Source organism: Phodopus roborovskii, unplaced genomic scaffold, assembly GCF_943737965.1.
Source record: "Phodopus roborovskii unplaced genomic scaffold, PHOROB, whole genome shotgun sequence".
In the NCBI taxonomy this organism is placed as follows: Eukaryota; Metazoa; Chordata; class Mammalia; order Rodentia; family Cricetidae; genus Phodopus; species Phodopus roborovskii.
This window is the reverse complement of record NW_026126407.1, coordinates 4,738,403-4,759,766: the sequence shown is the minus strand read 5'-3', so window position 1 is coordinate 4,759,766 and position 21,364 is coordinate 4,738,403. Positions and strand designations below refer to the sequence as shown.

The window sequence follows — 21,364 nt, the reverse complement described above, 5'->3', positions numbered from 1 at the left end:
GCCTCTCTCCACTGGTCGGCCCCGCCCTCCGCCGCCACACTTCCGGCGGGCCAGCGGCCGCAGAGGGGCGCAGGCAGGCTGCGCTGGGGGAGGCGGGATAGGCTGGGCGCGACCGGTGCTGCGGACTCGCCACAGCCCTCCAGGTCACAGCAGACCAAGGGCCTGCTTGCCTGCCTGCGGCGCCATGGGCAATTGCCACACGGTGGGGCCCAACGAGGCACTGGTGGTCTCAGGTGAGGCGACGGGGGGGGGGGGGGAGCGGCGGGGAAGGCCGGCCTAGGGTGCGGGTCCCGGGAGAGCAGCAGCCCTTCACGGCGTGTCCTGGAGTGCACAACCCTTCTCTGCCCCGTGGTGGGTTTGGGGCTTCTAACGTGAGTGGGTTCCAGCGCCCGGTCGCGTAGCCCTGGAAGGCAGGTGTCTAATGGGGAGGGCCCGAGGCACGGGTTCCTCTTTTCCGGGTGAGGCAGACCCGTTAATTCCGAGCAGGCTGGGGCTTGCCAGGATTTACTGGCATCGCCCGCCTTGGAAACGCGGGTGCGGCCTCTCCAGTTGGGTAACCCAGCTCTGGCCTGTAGAGCTCTATATTACAAAATGCAGCAAGCTCTAGATTTGGCTGGGTGGCTTCTCGGGAACTGCAGCATTAGGAGCCTTAAAGCTGATATTTATTTAGGTGGTGTATTTGGGAGGCAGCTCAAGCCACCTGGGGTCCTGTTGCATGCCAGCTCACAACTGTAACCTCTTCTCACCATCAGCACTGATTTTTTAGCTTGTATGCAGAATTACTAAGGCTGCCTGCCAAAAGGGGAGGTAGAAGCCCTGAGCCAGGGCTTATAGCTGTCATTCTTGGGGAGATATAATGAATTCCACCGGGCTCTCAACATGGCCTTAGGCGTTGTTTGGATCTCAAAATCAATGTCTTTACTGAGACATCCTCACAGTCCCCAACCCGGACTTTGTTCCAGTGGGAGAAATAAGATACCCCATCTCATTGAAGACCAGAAGTCTTGGGGTCAGAAGGGAAAGCAGAGGCCGACTTCGGCTTCCTAAATCCTGGGCTTGTCTCCCCCAACCCTCCATACCTAAAGATGGCTTTTGGAGCCATATAATAATTTGAGTGGGTTTTAAGTTTCCAGGATTTGGGGGGGAGTTTAAAGATTAATTTTATTATGTTAGGTGTATATGTCTGTCTGTCTGTGGGGGGGGTATGTGTAGGTGAGTGCAGGTGCTCACAGAGGCCCCTGGTGTTGAATCCCCCAGGAGCTGCTGTTACAGATGATTATTAGCCACCTGACATAAGTGTTAGGAATTGAACTTGGGTCCTCTGGAAGAGCAGTATGTGCTCTCAATCTTCAGCCCCTGTGTTTGCTTTGGGAGAAAGGCTTTCTTGGTGCCCCTGGCTTGACCTATGAAAGCTTGCAATGATCTTCCTGCCTCTGACTCTCCATATGCAGCCACACCCAGCTTGATTTTTGTGTGAATGTGTTTATGGTACTGGGAACCAAACCCTGGGAAGTCAAGGCATGCTAGTCAATCACTGTGCCACACTCCTCAGGCCTAGAAGGCTTTTAGACATCAGAATCTGGGGCTAAGCAGAGGGGTCAGCAGGTTGTACCAAGCCTGATGATCTAAGTGTAATCCCAGGTACACACACACACACACACACACACACACACACACACACACACACACGTACATTGAAAATGCTTTCTTCACTGGGTGTAGCTTCACTTACCTGCCTTTAATCCAAGCACTTGGAATGAGGACATAGACAGGGCTATGGTATAGAGACCCTATCAAAAATAGACAAATAAAAATTTTTTCAATGAATAAAAGAAATCTGGAGCTTGTGAAATGGCTCAGTTAAAAGCACCGGTACCCACATAGCAGCTAGCAACTCTCTAACTCCAATTCCAGGGCAGACTCCCTCTTCTGGCCTCCTTGGGCACTGTATACATGTGGTGCACAGACGTACATGAAGTCAAAAACCCACAAACATAAAATGGTGGTGGTGGCTGTCCACGCCTTTAATCCCAGCACTCAGGAGGCAGGGGCAGGCAGATCTTTGTGAGTTCAAGGCCAGCCTGGACTACAGAGTGAGTTCCAGCACAGCCAGGGCTCTTTTGAAAGAAAAACCCTCTCAAAAAAAAAAAAAAAAAAAAAAAAAAAAAACAAAAAAACAAAACCAACAAACAAACAAAACAAAACAAAAAAACCTCAAAGACAAATTAAAAACAAAACCAGCATCTGCACTGCACCTTTTCTTTCTTGTGATTTTTTTTCAGGAAGCCCAGACTCTGGGCCACGGAAATCAAAGCTTGAATTCTGACTTACGGGAAGTCTGGCAGCTGGGTTGAGAGGAGATTCTGGGATGGGCTGCTGTGCCCATCTTCTACTTTCCCGGTAGCCCGCTCTCAGGCCAGTGCCAGTGCAGTGATGAATTCTGTTCTGGGGGTGGAGGGGAGAGGAAATCATGCTAAGAATTAAGGATGGGGTTAAGAGCACTGGCTGTTTCCAGAGGTCCTGAGTTCCATTCCCAGCAATGACATGGTGGCTCACAACTATCTGTGAGATCTGGTGCCTCTTCTGGCCTGCGGGTATACACACAGGTAGAACACTGTGTGCATAATAAATAAATAAATAAACTAGAGTTTAAAATCAGGAAGGGGCCAAGTGGATCTCTGTGAGTTCTAGGCCAGCTTGGTCTACAGAGCAAGTCCAGGACAGGCTCCAAAGCTACAGAGAAACTCTGTCACGAAAAACCAAAATCAAAAAAAAAGCTATTTTCATATGTTGCCTATTTGGTTTTTTAACATTCCATTAGCCTTTTAAATTTTTTGTTAGGTATTTGACTTGATGCATTTATAGACATTTTTTTGTATTGAGTCCTTAGATGCAGGAATATTAAAGTTTCGTATCTGTAATCCCAACACTGAGGAGACAGAAGTAATATCACTGCAAGTTCCAGTCCAGTTGGAACTACATAGTAAAACCCTGTTGCAAAAACAAAACAGGCTGCACAGAAGGCCCAGAGGGTAAATGTCTTCTCCTGCCTCCCGGGACCCATGTTAAAACAGGGTGCTGCAGCATGTGCTTGTAATTGTGCTGGGGAGTGGAAATGGGAGGATGTATAACTCCATGGCTTGCCAATCTAACTAAAATTATGAGCTTCAGAGAGATGGATGGAAGAATGGTAGGTAGAAGAAAAACATGGTTGAGGAAAGACATTCCAATGTCAACCTCTGGCCTTCACATGTGCCTGCATGGAGAAGTCTACACACACACATACATACATACATACATACACACACACACACACACACACACACACACATACACACACATACATGATAGTGCTTGGGCTAAGAATAATCAGAAAGCTGGGAGATACCTTCCAGGGGAAGAGGCTGCTGGGAGTACGGGCAGCCTGCCAGGTCCCAGCTTCCTGTTACTGCCTCTGGGAATCTGGCATGTTGCCCTTGGCTACAGCCAAGCATGAACTGTGATAGACTGCTCGCAAAGCCACAGACTAAATGAAAGGTAAAGGATTATCACCCTGTCCCATTTGGTCCCCCACAGTTGCCACCTATCCCCACAGTGTATCAAGAAGTCTAAAGCTGGTCAAGGGCATCCATGCCCCAGCCAGACCAGAAGATGCAAGAGTTGTGACTTTTGGCTCTCTTAACAATTTTTTTTTTTTTTTTTTTTTTTTTTTTTTGATCCCAAAATGGTTCAGCTTTCAGAGTACCTGCCTGTCCTCAGAGGGCTCTCATAGTGCTTACCTTGAAAAGCAACCCTGTGGTCAGGTGTTTCCACTCCAGAAAAACAGACTTATCTCTGGCCATGAGATCAAAGCCAGACTGACCCGAAGAATGAAATCCTGCTTTAAAATAAATAATAAGTAAATAAATAAGGCAGTGGGTTGGGGATGATGGAGAGATGGTCCAGTGCTTAAGAACACTTGTTGCTCCTAGAGGGAACTAGAATTTGGATCCCAGCACCCACATCAAGCAGGCAGCTCACCACTGCCTGTCACTCTAGTTCTAGAGGCTATGACATCATACTCTGGTCTCCGTGGATGCCTGTGCTCACATGCACAATATAAATAAATAAAAATAAACTTTGGGGGCTGGAAAGATGGCTCAGAGGTTAAGATCACTCTTCCAGAGGACCTGAGTTCCATTCCCAAGAATGACATGGTAGCTCACAGCCATCTATGAGATCTGGTGCCCTCTTCTGTTGTGCAAGCAGAACACTGTACACATAATAAATAAATCTCAAAAAAAAAAAAAAGTACATTTTGGAGTTGGGCACTAGTGTACACACTTTTAATTCCAGCACTTGGAAGACAGCAGCAGGCAGATTTCATTTAGTTCAAGGCCATCCTGGTCAACAAAACTCAGAGAAACCATGTCTCGAAAAACCAAATATAAATAAATAAATTTTGGAAGCCAGGTGGTAATGGTGTGCACCTTTAATCCTAGTACTCAAGAAGCAGGTGAGTGGATCTCTGTAAGTTCAAGGTCAATCTACTCTACAGAGCAAGTTCCAGGATAACTAGGGTTACACAGAGAAAACCTGTCTTAAAAAAAAAAAAATAAGTAAATCTTTAAAAATTAAAAAAAGCTGGATATGTTGATGCATACCTTTAATCTCAGCCCTCAAGTGGCAGAAGCAGACAGATTTCCTAACTGAGGCCAGCCAACCTGGTCTACATAGTAGTTGTGCCCAAATTCTGAACCCTAAAATCACCAAGAGACCCATTCTGATACAAAACCAAAGAGTCTTTTATTATTAACGAGTTAACAGCATTAACTTGGGCCCTTCCTCCGTCCAACACAGAGGCTGGTGTGAGAAGGACCCAGAGAACCTATGGGGGAGGGGGCACGACTTTTTGGACAAGGTAAGGGGATTATCTAGGGGTAAGCAACAGTCTTGGGATTGGTGCATTTCTGGGCTTGGACAGCCGGTCCTGTGTTGATTAGTCAATTGGTTGTTATGGCCTATAGGCCTTCCCAGGGTGGTTGCTATGCTCTGCAAATCACTGTTACCTCACTTTTATCATAAAGCATTCTAAAGCACATCCAAAGCCAGCCAGCTAACTTCTGATTGGTTCCTTGCCACATGGAAGGTATCTGACCTAGGATAGCTCCTTCAAGGTCAGAAAGCCATAAACTAAGCACATGTGCTGAGTCAGGGGCCTTTGTCTTGCTAGGTCTTTCCTGCAACCTGTCATGGCTGCTAAAGCAGGAGGCTTGGTGAGGGTCTGGTCCCTTCCTAGTAAGACCATGCCTAAAAACAAAACAGTCACACACACACACACACACACACACACACACACACACACACACACACACACACACACACAAAAAAAAAAAAAAAAAAATCCTGGAGCTGTAGTTCAGAGTGTTTGCCTAGCATGCTCAAGCCCTGGATTTGAATCTCAGCACTGCATAAACTGGGTGTAGTGGTGTACACACAAATAAGCACACCCACATCCACATACAAAAATGTGCAAGAGTACTAGAGATATGACTGTTGTATAGGCACTTTTCCTTCCCCAACTGCCAGCTCCCAAATAACCGACACAGAGACTTAACATTAATTATAAAAGCTTGACAGGTAGCTCAGGCTTGTTACTGGCTGATTCTAACATTTTAAATTAACCCATATTTCTTATCTACCTTCTGTCACATGGTGGGACATTCATCTTCCTTCTTTGTTTGCTTGAGATTCCTCAGACTCTGCCCTTCTTCCCAGAACTCTGTCTGGAAATCCTGTGCAACTATCAGCCAATCAGCCTTTTTTTTTTTTTTTTTTTTTTTTTTTTATTAAGAATGAGAGCAACACATTTTCACAGTTTACAGAATTATTCCACAGTATTACCCCTTTTCGTCTAAGTAAACAAGGTTTTAACTTTAACATAGTAAAATTATATACAACAAAAAGTTATCAAATAAGAATTATAATTACAATATTCAGTTCACTTGTATTTGGCAAAATTAGAGAAAATATTTTTATCTATCTTCGTGAATCTTAAGTTTTTTTGGGGGGGTTTCTTTTTTTACTTTTTATTTTATTTTACTTTATATAACAAAGTCCAATTAAATGAAAACAAACATACACAATATTTGGGAATTTGGGCGTCGTTCTTTCCAAACTACTTCCTGCGAATCTTAAGTTTTATACCTAATTTACCTTTTTATTATAACTAAGGAAAATTGAAACTATAGCTGTCTAGTCTTCCAACTCCATCAAATACCCCAGAAGGATATATTACCTGAGTAAACAGGAAGTGCATTGCACACAACTTCCAAAACTCTAGAAGTGACAGAGACATCTGGCTACCTGGACAATCACAAGTTTTTCTGTAATGTTGGGACATCCATCTTGGCTTACAGGCCTAGAATGTATCTGACATACATTTTTGAGAAACAAGGAATTTTGAAGGACTTCCCTATCTTGTCTTGGCAAAGGTTGGCAGTCACTTTCTTTAATGTCCTGCTTGTCCAATTTGGACAGCATACTGTCAGCAGTTGAAGCAAGGGCAGTTTCTTGCCCAGTGGCTAACTTTTGCCATACAGAGTTTCTACGGTGCCCATTATCTTCTCTGAAGTAGACTGGTGCTGTCAGGAGTAGACATGTCTCATTGTCTTAAAAAGCCTTATAGGTCCTTTTAGGTTTATTTAAGTCTGTGGTCAGGATTTTCAGGGAGGGTTTTCTTTGATCAAACCTGATCATCTTTAACCTGAAATGAACCCACAGCCTCTCATTTCCTGTGGAAATAAAAGCATAACATCTATCCCAAAGCAACACACTTTTTTTACTCCATTTTAAAGTCAAAATAATTTTTTCAAAATTTATTTTTTGTATAGTGTTCTGCCTGTGTGTACACCTGCAGGCCAGAAGAGGGCACCAGATCTCATTACAGATGGTTGTGAGCCACCATGTGGTTGCTGTGAATTGAACTCAGGACCTCTGGAAGACAGCCAAGTGCTCATAACTGCTGAGCCATTTCTCTAGCCCTTTGAAGTCAAAATACTTTTTAAATATATAGGTTGGTTTAATCTAGCAGTTTCCATAATCTAGTGTTTCTTAGCAGTTATTACTCACTCACTAACAGTCAAAAAAAATCCAAAACAACACAATATACAGAATGCAGACTCACTGTGTATTTGGCATCTTTACATGGCTTTTTTCCTTTATATTACTTTTCTCCCTTTTTAAGAACTTTATTGCCGTCCAGTGGTGGCACAAGCTTTTAATCCCAGCACTTGCGAAGCAGAGGTAGGCAGATCTCTCTGACTTTGAGGCCAGCCTGATCTACAGAGCAAGTGCCAGGATAGGCTCCAAAGCAATACAGAGAAACCCTGTCTCAAGGTGGGGGGAAAAAAAGCAACTTTGTTTTTCCCCCACCCTTTGATTTTTCAAGATGATATATATATATATATATATATATATATATATATATATATATGATATTATGACTGTCTATACCCTTTTTCTTTTCTCTCCCAAGCCATGTTCATTTCTAAATACATTGAACCCACTTAGAGATTTTCCATCTGGATCTGTCTTTACTGAGCATCTATAACCTTTTCTGTCTGTATGAGCAAAACCCTAAACTACCACGCAGCACATTGGTGGAGCTCATGCTGGCTGCTTAAGCCCATGGGCTGGGAGATGCCTCTCTGTATCACGCATGGCCTATGTGAGATGCTGTGGGGACCCTCCATGCGGCTTAGCTCCTGTGCTGGCAGCTTCTAGGAGACATGTCTCTCTGTATTGTGACCAGCATGAGCGACATGAAACTAGGGACCCGAGTTTGGTTCTGTTTTTGTGTGTTTAGAACTTTAAGTTTTCTTAGGTCTTATGTGGATATAGGTTAGGTGTCCCATGTTGGAACTCCATTTGTAGACAGAATTTTCTCTCCCACCTGCAATTCCCAAGTAAATGATGCACAGAGGCTTGATGATTATAAAAGCTCGGCTGAATAGCTCAGACTTGTTACTAGCTAACTCCTGCATTTGAAATTATCCAATATCTCTTATCTACCCTCTGCCACATGGTGGTGCCTTCTTTCAACATGACCTGTTCATCTTGTTTCTCTCTGCATCCAGCATTCTCTCTGCTCTGATATTTCTGCCTAGCTGTCAGCCAGTCAGCTTTTTATTAACATTTTCATAGTGTACATAAGGGTTATTCCACAGCACTCTTGTGCAAGGCCCTGTTTTTCCCCATCATTGAAAAGAAGTAATAAGATGTATATGCCATGTTTAAAGTGTACAACAGTCACATGTGGCTAGTGGCTACCATTTTGTGCACCTTAGATACATTTCCACACATGCAGAAAGTTTTCTTGAGTAAAAATGCTCCAGAAGCTGACCCCAGCACTTCGGAGGCAGAGGCATGTGGATCTTTGTGAGTTCCAGGACAGCATGGTCTACAGTGAGTTCCCAGACAAGCAGGGCTACACAGTGAAACCCTGTCTCAAAAAACAAAAGAATGCTCCAGTAGTAGAGTGCTTGACAGGTATTCAGAAACTCCACGTTCAATCCTAGGCTAAAAAGAAGCAAAAAGCCAACCAGCTTCTTTGATTCCAGAACTTGCTAGGCAAAGGCAGGCAGTCTCTGTGACTTCCCGACCAGCCTGGTCTACATAATGGGATTCTGTGTAAAAACATAAACTAAGACCCTGCACCAGAAGTCACTACACACTTGCACCAGCCGTGTGCTTTGCCTGGGTTAGTGCAAGCGCTATCCAACCTTTTCCTTACTTCAGTATGGTTGTTCTTGAGAAAAGTGCTCATTATTTCATTTCATGGTTACTGGTGGTGCTGTTTATGAGGCAGGTCCTCAGAGACATAACCAGTTACAAAACTACCTAGACCCTTGCCCAGGAGAGGCAAACATCTGTAAGCCTTCATGAAAACCCAAACCTTTTTTTTCTTTCACTACAAAATCCTGTTTCCTTTGATTCGTGTTTCCTGTGAGTTTCTTCGCACGGAAAATTAACTCCCTGTAGCCTTTACTAACACTTCCTGAACTTGATGAGGAACAGGAGTTCACCATGAGAACATGACGAGCATGGCCACAGCCAGATTTTAGGAGCCACTTCTTTCTGAAGCTTTTCCCTTCTGTCGCTACTACAAGCTGCCTTAATTTTGAGGCCTCACTTCCCTGCCTGTGCCCACAAAAGGAACAAGGCGATTCTGAGTGCCCTGGGTTTGGGAGTAGAGCATCAGCCCCACTGAGTTCCAAGACATCCAGGGCTAAACAGAGAAACCCTGTCTCAAAGGGAAACAAAACAAAACTGACCAAATCAAAAAAGAATTTTTTAATAACGTAAAACAGGCCAAAGTTATGGGGACAGAGGGCAGGTAGACCCAAGAACTGACTGACCAACAGTGGTTTGCTTTGCTCCCCAGGGGGCTGTTGTGGTTCCGACTATAAACAGTATGTGTTTGGCGGCTGGGCCTGGGCCTGGTGGTGTATCTCGGACACTCAGAGGTAAGGACCTCGGGGCTCTGGAATCTGTCTTCCTGGTGGGCAAGAAAGGGATTTCCAGTGGGCCCACTCCTTTCACCACACAGCCAGGTAGATCATCTCCCACCCCACCTTTCATCTTGGGGGAGGAGGCCCCCATATGGAGAAACAGAAATAGCTGCTCAGGATACAGGAGGTACACTTTAGGAAGATGTGTCCTGTGGGCCTGTCTTGGTAGGGTTTTTATTGCTGTAATAAAACACCGTGACCAAAAGCAACTTGGGGAGGAGGGAAATTATTTCAGCTTACAACTCTCAGGTCACATTCCATCACGGAGCAAGTCAGGACACGAATGCAAGGCAAGAATCTGAAGGAAGAAAGCTGCAGAGGCTATAGAGTAAGAATGCTTACTGACTTGCTCCCCATGGCTTGCTTAACCATCCAAGACCACCTGCCCAGGGGTGGCAACACTCATAATGGGCTGGGCCCTCCCACATCAATTCTTAATCAAGGAAATAACTCATAGACTTGTTTACAGGCCAGTCTATGGAAGCATTTTCTCAGTTAAGATCCCCTCTTTCCAGGTATGTCTAAGCTTGTGACAAGTTGACAAAAAAAAAAAAAAAAAAAGCCAGCACAGCTCACTCCCTGCCCCTCATTTACAGAGTGGTCTTTCCAATTGGAAGTGGTCCTGCTTCTGTCCCAAACTGCAGAGTCATACCCAGGAAGAATCTTAGCAATTGTATTCTAACTCAGTGGGTCAGAAAGGCTTGCCAGGCTCATGTCTGTCGTTCCAGCCTTCAGGAGGACTGAGGTGAAGGACTGCTGTAAATGTCACACCAACCTAAGCTACATAGTTCCAGTCCAGGTTGTGATATACAAACAGACCCTGTCTCAGCAAGATCTTAATTATACCTGACATTAGCCAGGCAGTGGTGGTGCACGCCTTTGGTCCCAGAACTTGGGAGGCAGAAGCAGGTGGATTTCTGTGAGTTTGAGACCATCCTGGTCTACGAGCGCTAGTTCCAGGACAGCCTCCAAAGCCACAGAGAAACCCTGTCTCCAAAAGCAAACAAACAAAAATTATACCTAACATGTTGGTGCATATTTGCAATCCTGAGCACTTGGGAAGTGTAGGCAGGAGAATCAGACATTTAGGGCCAGCCTGGGCTAATAATGACTTTGAGACCAACCTGGGCTGCTTGAAACCCTATTTCAAAAAACAAACAAAAAAGTCTTAATTATACACTATTTGAAAAGGGTATACAGAAGGAGGAAACGTCAGGCAGAACCTGCATACATCCTCTCCTGTACAGGCCTGGGGACAGTTGCAGCAAGAGCAAGAATCAGAATGGATGTACATTCACCACGTGTGCTCTGTAACAGCAGTAGACTAGGTATATAAGAAGTTTCTGCTGGGACCTGGCAAGATAGTCCGGAATCCTAAGTCAGTATGGAAAGTCTCCAGACTGAAACATAATAAAGGCAGGGAAGTTTCAACACTGTTGCATCAGTGCCTACAGCCCAGGATCATTCCAGCAGAATTCCTCCCCCACCCTGAAGCTCCCACCAGTCAGCAGAGAGCCCTGTGCGTACTGTGCGTGATGGTGCTGGTGCTTGAGGCTCTTGGGTGTCTGCAACATACAAGGGTTGAGGGATGGGAGCATGACTTTTTAACATCACTGATTCTCAGTAACTCCCTCACTCTCCTGTCTTCTCTCTTCACTGAGGGACTTTTCTGTCCCAAGACCATCAATGTCATAATCACTTAGTCACAGTGTGAGCTTCAAAGAGTCCTAGGCACACCTGTCTGGATCTGCTAGCCTGTCAGAAGGCGTGGGAATACCCTTCAAAGACACACGCACACCAGGCACAGACAGACAGCTGCACTTGGCCAGAGATGGGTCCTATATGGGTAGCCATGCTAAGGCAATGGCCCTACATCCTGTTCTCTGCATCTCAGGTCTCCCACTCCTAGTTCTTATCCCAGGGAGCAGAGCTCCAAAACAGGAAGGCTAAGCTTCCCTGACAGCAGGTAGGAAGTGAGGGCTGACCTCGTTCAACATGCTGCCTCTGGTGAGGCATCTTCACCTGCAGCTTCCTCCCTTCTTAGTCCCTGCTCCAGCCCCGGCCCACTTGTGGGCCATATCCATCGCCAGGTACCTTTATTTCCCTAGCCGGCAAGAGCCTTTTGGGTTAGAGTGGAGGCTTCAAATGCTACAAAGAATCTCAGCTAGTGGGCTAGCTATGGACAGTCTCAAAAAGAAGGGGAGGGGGGCTGGAGAGTTGGCTCGGTGGTAAAGAGCACCTGTTGCATTTTAGTTCTAAATAAACCTGGGGTCTGTAACTCCAGTCCCAGGGGTCTGATGCCGTCTTCTGCCCTCCTTGGGAACCAGGCACACAGTACACAATCACCCACGCAGGCAGACACTTCTAAATATAAAAGTAAAATTTAAAAATCTGTAAAAAGAAAGAGGGATCAGGCATCTAACTCAGCCTACCTTTTGAAGACTTTTCCACAGCCACTACGATGTCACCACCTGTGGTGTCACCCATTCTTTCTCTTTTCTCTGCTGCAACACCCTCTCTATTCCTGAGGCCTTTATGTGAGCAGCTCCTTCCTCTTACCTAAGTAATTCTTCCACTTCCGGCATCTGAGCTGCAGCCTCCCTCCCTCCCTCCCTCCCTCCCTCCCTCCCTCCCTCCCTCCCTTCCTCTTTCTCCCCCTCCCTCCCCTCCTGCTTCCCTCTCTCCTTTCCCACAAGAAAGTTCTGATGGGTTCCTGTCTGAGCCAGGTCAAGGTGTACTGAAAGTGGTTTAGTATTTATCCAGTTTGCTGGGTTCCATCCCCAGCACTGAAAATAAAGTGTAATAAGTATTCTTAGGCCTAGGAGTGCCAGTGTTCAGGGATCGAATGAAGGCAACCTTTGCACACCTGCAAGGCTAGAGCCCCCAGGCTGCAGCTGTGAGAACAGCCTCTCCCAGAGAAGAGGTAGGAGTTCTGTGTTGCCTGCCCCTCCCTGCCCCTCCCCGCCCCAGCCTTCCCACTGCATCCACCTGCTTCTGTCCCTTTACTCTCAGCCTCTGCTTTCCCTTCCTTGGGTTTAAGGGACCCATTCACACTATCTATAGCCTGGCCCTGCCTGTTCCACTGCCCTGCACATGTGCACACAGCTGGAGTGACGCTCACAGTCTACATGCACTTTGTTTCCTTTTCTCTTTTTCTTTCTTTTTGATTGGTTGGTTGAGATGGGGTTTTCCTGTATAGCCCTGGCTGTCCTGGAACTCAAGTCTTTTAGACCAGGCTGGCCTTGATCTTACACAGATCCACCTGCCTCTGCTTCCCAAGTGCTGGGATTAAAGGTGTGAGCCACCACCGCCCACCTTGTTTTCTTTACCGGCACTCTTTTCTTTGCCCATGCCCAACTTTGGGATTCCAAATAATAACATTCCTTCGTCCCTCATTCATCTCTGTGAATATTCTTACATAAGTATTCTTTCTTCCCCAGCCTTCTTTGATTCCCCCTTCCCAGTCAGATATCCCACATTTTCTTTGAGATTTCCTGGATCTAAATTGCCTTTTTAGTGATATTAACCCCAACCTTGAGGGTTCATTCCCCAACGTTGCTGTGTCTCATTAATACCCAGAGTGACCACCTCATCCTGACTTCTGGAAACAGGTTTTCTGATGTTAGGAGGGCAGAGATAAGGATCAGTTCCTCTAGGTCATGGCAGGAATATCTTGGGAAAGTGATATTGTTGCAACCTGGGTACCCTCTACATAGGCCTCCTGACTTCTGGTCCTGGGCTCTGAACACTAGCACACCTCTTCCCAGCCCAGCAGCTCCTACTTGAAAAGGGGGTAGGGACAAGAGGCTAGAAAGCCTCAGGCCAACAAGGGGATACCTGTGTTCTCATGCAGACTTAGACTGAGCTGGAGGGAGTGGGTGGAAATATCGAGAACAACACACCATGCCCCATGTGTCAGGCATCCATGCTTATCTGGTAACCACTATGTGTGTTTACTGTGTCCCTTCCTACCCTTCCTGTCCCTACCTTGCCCTACCCCCTGGCTGCTCCTCAGACTGTCTCTGGAGGTTATGACCATCCTGTGTCGCTGTGAGAATATTGAGACGTCGGAGGGGGTCCCGCTATTCGTAACAGGGGTTGCACAGGTAATAACCCACCTGCTTCCTCCTCCGTGTCTAACCTTCTCTTCCTGCCCTGCGGGGCCTGGCAGGCACAAGCTGGATGGACTCTCCTCCTGAGAGTGTACCTCCCTCCCCACTCTTCTCTACTGCTCTAGGTACAGGGTAGGTCCAGGTAGACCCCCAGGTTCCTTTCCCCTTAAGGATGCAAGTATAGAACACTCAAGGGGTTCGGGAAGTTCTGCCAGGTCAGCCAGTGGGTGTCATGCAGCCATAGCTGGTGACTCTATCCTTGGCTAGAGTGCAGAGCAGCTCCAAGAGCTTTTCTCTATAACCTACAGACTCCCATCTTCCTTCTTCATGTGTCAGCTCTCTGATGTGCACCTTCTTAGTCTCAGGAACTAGGAATGAAGCCATGGACATCAGAAGTCCTTGCCAGCTGTTACTAGTAACTCCTGGGCTGGAGAGGTTTAAACACTATCTTGCCCTTCCCTTTCCTCAACACTGAGTTTCCCTGCAACCTTCTCAGACAAAAATTCAGAATCCGCACTTTGTTCCTTACCAATCCCACCAGCTCTAGTGAAGAAGGACATCCTCATCCGTTATCTTTTGCACCCAAGAGAAAGGCAGGCTTCAGTACAGAGGCCCAAGAAGCAGCTCAGAATACCTTGTGTGGCACTAGTAGTGTCCAGGCTTCCCTCAGCAACCATAATTCCTTCTATTCCTATACTATACTTGAGACCTCTGACAATGCCCAGATACCTTTAAGCTTAGGTAAATGCAGACATGAGGAGTCAGATTGTTGGGGCACAGCAGCTCTTTCTAGGGTTAATATGCCAGTGTAACCCCAGCCTGCATTTTCTATGTGACCTCTGTAGCCCCAATACCAAAGGGTGTCCTTCAAGTCATAACCTGTGGCCAAGGAAAGGAACCAGACAGCTTCCTTGGCAAGGGGCAAGTGTAGAGTTATTTATATATTGGCCTAGCTGTGGGCATACCCTCAGCATACCTGCCCAGTAGGCAGAGCTTTCTAGATAACCTTCTAAGGCATACTGAGGTACTTCATAGACCCACGGAGAAAGTAGGGACCCCGAGAAACATTCAGATGACACCCATGCACAGCCTTCATGACAGTCTGGAGTCCCAGCACCTGCTTTCTGTCCTAGAACACCATATACTGCTACAGTCTAGGCTTCTCCTGTCCCCGTCAGACCCAGAGCACTACAGCCACTTCTTTCTTGCTTCATTTTCCTCACAATTCAAGCCAGTATGATGAACAGAAAACATATGTACATGGCACCCACTTACCTACCTCCTGGAGCCACCTGCTCCTACCCTGCTGTCCCTCCCATGATCTTTGCACACACAGCCAGCTACATACCTCTGAAGAATCCTCTTTACTGGGACCTTTGGTCTGTCCCAGCTGGAACAGTGAGATACTGGACTCTTCCACACCTCAAGCCCTGGGCCCCCAGACCCATGCCCCTGTTTTGCATTTCTTGGCAGGATTTCCCTAGAGATTATGACGTTGCAGCCCCGCTGTGAGGACGTAGAGACGGCCGAGGGGGTAGCTTTAACTGTGACGGGTGTCGCACAGGTATAGTAACTCAGCAGCCCCACGCATGTCCATTGAAGTTCCTCGTCCCAATTCTGGGGTTGGGGGGAGGAGGAGAGGACACCAACCAGGGGGTGTCTCTCTCTAGAATCCCTGGCACCTCTACAACAGGATCATCACCATTGGAACATGTCCACTTGGCCACCCAGCAAAACTAACAGACACTCTTTCTCTCCTCAGTGGCCCTCTCAAGACAAAACCAGTGTTGAGGGCTCCTGTCTCACTAACCCATCCTCATTTTTTACAGGCATAGGACACAGCAGAGCCCAGGGTTGAGGCCTCCCTTGATCCCTGGGTGGCCCAGAGGAAGAGATTCTGTGAGGCAGGGAAGTTCTGACCTCTAGGTTTTATAGGAGCTGCTTATCTACCTCAGCTGGGGCCTGTGAGGGTGTCCCACCCTAACCACCCTCAGCGTCACAGGGCAGTGAGGGTCTCTGATGAGGGAGTTGACAGAGCACCTGGAAGACCTGTCTCCTGCCCTGTCTAGGCTCTTTCCAGCTCCATTTGTCTGATTGTGTCCCTATTGCTCATTCTCCTTTTCATACTCGCTGCCCCTACGCCTGAGGGTCTTCATCCATAGGGAGGCTGCAGAGGAAGGGCTGGCTAGTGTGGGAGCAGGGGGCTGGAGGGGCGGGAAGATGAGTCCCAAAGGTGTGGAAGAGAGGCCAGATCAGAATCTGGGACCACCAGTAAAGACTGGATTTCAATGGAAGAGTTCCTTGCATTGCAGCTCTCCCTCCAGGGGTCTCAGGAGCCCCCTTTGCAGCCCCAGGGCCAAGAAGTCTGACAAGGAGGGGTGGAGCACAGCTGCCAGCCAGCCTCTGCATCCCAAGGCTGCATCCCAGCCTCTGCATCCCAGGGCCTAGACCTCCACCTGCCTTCCAGCTGACTCAGGTGTCTGTGTCCTTGGCAGGTGAAGATCATGACAGAGAAGGAGCTCCTAGCTGTGGCCTGTGAACAGTTCCTGGGCAAGAATGTGCAGGACATCAAGAATGTTGTCCTACAGACCCTGGAGGGGCATCTACGATCCATCCTTGGTGAGGCCCTGCCCAGCCTCTGAGCCAGGGCCAGGAACATGTGCATGGCTGGGCTGGGAGCCTGTCCCACTGAGGTTTGAGCTAAAACATTTTCTAAGTTTTTAATTTCAAAACTCAAGGTGGACTGAAAGTGTAGTTCAGTGATAAAGCTGAGCATGCAAAATGCCCTGTGTTTGATGCCCAGTGCTACAAAGAAAGGAAAAAAGGAAGGAAGGCAGGAAGGCAGGCAGGCTTGGGGGAATAGTTCCATTGGCAACGTGCTTATCTGCAAGCAAGAAGACCTGAGTTCAGTCTTCATAACCCAAGCTTTTTAAAAGGTCCCCACATGCTGGGAATGGAGGCATACACCTTTAATCCCAGCGCTTTAAAGGCAGAGGCAGGTGGACCTCTGAGGTCAAAGCTAATGTACAGAGTACAAGGCCAGCCCAGAACTCTGCAGAGAGACTGTCTCAAACATATTAAAATGAAATTTTAAAAGCCACCATTGCCAGGCAGTGGTGATGGCATATACCTTTAATTTCAGCACTTAGGAGGTAGAGGCAGGTGATCTCTGAGTTTGAGGCCAGCCTGGTCTAACGAGCGAGTTCCAGGACAGCCAGGGCTACACAGAGAAACCTTGTCTCAGGAAAACAAAACAAAACAAAAGTCATTATAAGAAAAACTGCCTCAAAAAACAAGGTGGACCGTGTCTGAGGAATGATACTCAAGGTGGACCCTTGCCCTTTCAGGTGTGTGTGCATGTGCACCCACACAGACAAACACACATAAAATAATACTAATAAAACTTTAGGACCTAGTGAGATGGCTCAGTGACTGCTCTTCCAGAGGACCTGGGTTCAATTCCCAGCACCCACATGGCAGCTCACAACTGTCTGTGACTCCAGTTCCAGGGGATCTGACACCCTCACACACATGGACATAAATACAGGCAAAACACTAATGCACTTAAAAAATGAGCAAATCATTTAAAATTTAAATTAAATGAACATAAAATTATTTTTTCAAAAATTGTTTTGGCCAGGCTATGGTGGCATACGCCTTTAGTTCCAGCACTCAGGAGGCAGAAGCAGGTGGATCTCTGAGTTTGAGGCCAGCCTGGTCTACAGAATGAGTTCAAAAGAGGAGGGCGCTGAAGTGGCAGACCGCTGAGATATCTGGTGCTGCTTAGGACACAGTTGCTCATTCAACTTGACCTCTCTCTACACGAGAAGCTCAGTGTTAACCACTTGGGAAGGAACCCCAGGAAGGTGTAGCTCACACTGCTTGACCTTTGCATGCAGCCAGGCTTGCCCTCAAATGCTTCCTCTCTTTATCAGCTAGCCCCTGGAGATTGGTTTATGCTTCTTCTGTCCTTCAGGGACTCTGACTGTGGAACAGATTTATCAGGACCGAGACCAGTTTGCCAAGCTGGTTCGGGAAGTGGCAGCCCCTGATGTTGGCCGTATGGGCATTGAAATCCTCAGCTTCACCATCAAGGTAAGGTGTAGTAGGAAAGCTGTACCCTTGTGTCCATCTGGGAGATGGTACCTGGTAGGAGGAACCCTTTGTACTTAAGACTGTTCCCTTGTACAACCATCCCTCCTTCCTTCCTTAGGATGTTTATGACAAAGTAGACTATCTGAGCTCACTGGGCAAAACACAGACTGCTGTGGTGCAGAGAGATGCGGACATTGGTGTGGCAGAGGCAGAACGGGACGCAGGCATCCGGGTATGCAGGGTTTCCCTTTCGTGCCCAGGACTGGGAGCTCAAGGTTGATGGCCATGGGGTCCCTCATCTAATCCTCACCACCACCTTTGCTACTCCCAGGAAGCTGAGTGCAAGAAGGAGATGCTAGATGTGAAGTTCATGGCAGACACCAAGATTGCTGACTCCAAGAGAGCCTTTGAGCTGCAAAAGTCAGCCTTCAGTGAAGAGGTCAACATCAGGGTGAGAAGCCCGTGGCCCCTGGCATAGAGCTCAGGGTGCAGGGTACGCTGCCCTCCCTCTCATCTGTCAATCCCCCTGCTACAGACAGCTGAGGCCCAGTTGGCCTATGAGCTGCAAGGGGCCCGAGAGCAGCAGAAGATCCGGCAGGAAGAGATTGAGATTGAGGTCGTGCAGCGCAAGAAGCAGATTGCTGTGGAGACCCAGGAAATCCTCCGGACGGACAAGGAGCTCATCGCCACAGTGCGCCGCCCTGCAGAGGCCGAGGCCCACCGCATCCAGCAGATCGCTGAGGGCGAAAAGTGAGAGCTCAGCCCAGCAGGATGGCCGATGAGGCTGTCCTGCCATCAGTGCTCACCATACTTGCAGCCAGTTTAGAAGTTACACTACCCCCTTGCCCCAGGCTGTTCCTTTCTGTGAGGCAGATAAGCTCCCAAGCCTGTTGTCTGGAAGACTCTGCCAAGAGTCCAGGGTGCCTGGGATAGCACTTAACACAGAGGACCTCCTAGTCGACCCTCCCACTTGCAGCTGGGGGCTGGTGGCTTGTGTTCCACAAGAGTTAGCAGGACAGGGCATCCCCTTCAATTGTCTCCCATCCCTAACATCCACCACAGCAGAGAGCTAGAGGTGCTGTGCCCCAGGTAAGGTTCGGGAGAGCCCAGCATCTCTTAACTGACTGAGTGGCCTGGGCTCCCTTAGGGTGAAGCAAGTCCTGTTGGCACAAGCAGAAGCTGAAAAGATCCGCAAAATCGGAGAGGCAGAGGCAGCAGTCATTGAGGCAATGGGCAAGGCAGAAGCTGAGCGGATGAAGCTTAAGGCTGAGGCCTACCAGAAGTATGGAGATGCAGCCAAGATGGCCTTGGTGCTAGAGGCTCTTCCCCAGGTAAGGTCCGCTCCCACCCAAGCTTGCACTCAAAGTTTCTAGTCTTCTAGACTTCTGCTTGACCATTGGGCAAGTGCCAGAATTTCCCTGGGCCCAGTCAGTTATGTCCATACTCTGCTGGTGGGTGTGATGAAAATGCCTAGCAGGCAGGTAGGAGCCCGCCAGCAGGCCCGGGCTATCTGGCTCATGGACCTCTGCAGCTGTTGCTTGCTGTTCAGATTGCTTTGGGTGTGGGTGACTTGAAGAAGATGGCAAAGTGCTGGATAGGACAGGTGAACAAAAGTCAGCTCTCTCACTAAACTCTCCAAACACCCCACCTCCTAGATTGCTGCCAAAATCTCCGCTCCCCTGACTAAAGTCGATGAGATTGTTGTTCTCAGTGGGGATAACAGCAAGGTGACATCAGAAGTGAACCGGCTGCTAGCAGAACTGCCCGCCTCTGTGCACGCCCTCACCGGTGTGGACCTCTCAAAGGTGTGTGCCTTTCTGTGATGGATTGCACAGGCTGACGATTTCAGGGCAGCAGCCCTCACTGTGTCCTTCATCCTTGCAGATACCCCTGATCAAGAATGCCACTGGTGCACAGGTTTGAGGGAGGCTCCTGCAGACTCAAGTCCTTCAGCAGCTGCCTGCCCTTCCAGCACCCTGTTTAACATCACAGGGACGAGAACGTCACCGACTCTGGTGCCTTATTTTGTAGGGACCAGAAGAGCTGCGTGTCCAGGCCATCTCTGGCTGCCATCCCTCCTCTCCTGCTCTCTTTCATGCTCTCACACCAACTGCCACATTCATCTGTGTGTTTCCTCTTCTGCCATGTGTGCCTCTTTCTCTGGCTCTCTGTTTCTCTCCCCTTCTCTTCCCACCTCCACACATCATATAGTTTAAGCTGAAGTGGAAGTTGTTTATTATAATCATTGTCTGTCTGTGAGGAGTGGCCCCACTGCTCCTCAGAATCCTGGTGCCTTCAAGTTCTACATGTACCTGTCTGTCTTCCCTAGTCCTGGCAGAGCCCAGCATGGGTACAAGGGTTCTGCGTAGGACACCCACTCTCCTCTCTCCCCATCTGAACTTCCTAGCCCTAAACTCTGTTACAGGAAGCCCACACCCCACACACTCTTGCTCTTTGAGGCCTGAGTGGCCATGGCCTATTGGGCCTAGAGTAATGCCTGTCACATACACACCCAGGCCCTGGGCCTGCTGTTAAACCTGCCCCTCTGCCCTGCACCCCAGAGGCACAAAGGCAAGGCCCCTTGTCTATAGCAGCTTCCTCAGTTTACTACTGCCTTAGGAGGCCCTGCCCATGCTCAGGGACATCCCCTTCGTTGGCTTGTCCCTGATTGGGGGGTGGGTCTTAGTCCAATTCTACTGTTTCTGGGGTCAATGTCTAGCTCTGTTAGGGACAGGAAAGTTTATACATCTTCCTGCTAGTGCTGTGCCGTCCTGGGCATGGGGCTCTCCCAGGAGGCAAGGCTGTGCCAACCCTAAGAGAATCAAGTGCTGTCGACTGGCCAAACCTCATCCTATGCCATTTTCTTCTCGGCCAGCATAATGGGGTTCTAGCCATGGGAAGCAGCTAAATCTTCTGTATCTTTGCACCATTGGTGGCAGAAGAGCCCAATACCCAAGTGTCCTCATAGGGGTGCAAGGGTGTCCCATGGTCCCAGCCCCACCCTGGCCCTGCCCCAGCCTGTGTAGCTGTTCTGCATGTGAATGCTGCATGTCTGGTCTGGGGTTTAGACGTTGCACTGCCCCACTGCCTGTTCCCTTCTGGTAAAAATAAAGATCTCTTATGCCCACACCTTTCGTTGTGTATCTATGAGGAGAGAGAGAGAGTACCAACCCCATAACCACATCAGCATCACGGTTGCCCTTTCCTGCCCTAGCCACTGGGAGGCATCAGTACACTGGCCTTGGCACTGAGGCAAGAGCTGGGAGAGGGTAGAGCAGGTTACAAGCTCTCTGCCAGACCTAGTTCCTCCCGCAGCACGCACACACACACAGCATATACATACAGCGCACACAAACACAGCATGTCTCAGACTTAATAGCGTGAACTTGGTGCTGGAGAGATGGCTCATAGGTTAAGAGCATTGGTTGCTCTTCCAGAGGTCCTGAGTTCAATTCCCAGCAACTACGTGATGGCTCAAAACCATCTATAGTGGGATCTCATACCATCTTCTGGCTTAAAGATGTACATTCAGATAGAACACTTGTATGCATAAAATCAACAGATAAGTCTTTTTTTAAAAAAAAAAAAAAGGTGTGAACTCTGCTG

General features: G+C 48.1%; 1 protein-coding gene across 4 annotated transcripts; it reads left to right on the top strand.

The window, feature by feature from the left end:
- The first annotated feature begins 39 nt into the window (after positions 1-39).
- Positions 40-20,879, top strand: Flot2 (flotillin 2). 4 transcript variants are annotated; one of them, XM_051179920.1, is made up of 11 exons: positions 40-233; positions 9,425-9,506; positions 15,137-15,227; positions 16,159-16,282; positions 17,640-17,758; positions 17,877-17,990; positions 18,090-18,209; positions 18,294-18,508; positions 18,906-19,089; positions 19,414-19,563; positions 19,643-20,879. In XM_051179920.1, the coding sequence occupies exons 1-11, from the start codon at positions 185-187 to the stop codon at positions 19,679-19,681; spliced, it is 1,287 nt and encodes a 428-aa protein (XP_051035877.1). In that variant the 5' UTR covers positions 40-184; the 3' UTR covers positions 19,682-20,879. The 4 variants fall into 4 exon arrangements, with proteins under 4 accessions (XP_051035877.1, XP_051035878.1, XP_051035880.1 ...); XM_051179921.1 differs by lacking the exon at positions 15,137-15,227 and adding an exon at positions 13,567-13,657; XM_051179923.1 differs by lacking the exon at positions 15,137-15,227 and having other exon boundaries at positions 216-233.
- The last annotated feature ends 485 nt before the right edge of the window (positions 20,880-21,364 follow it).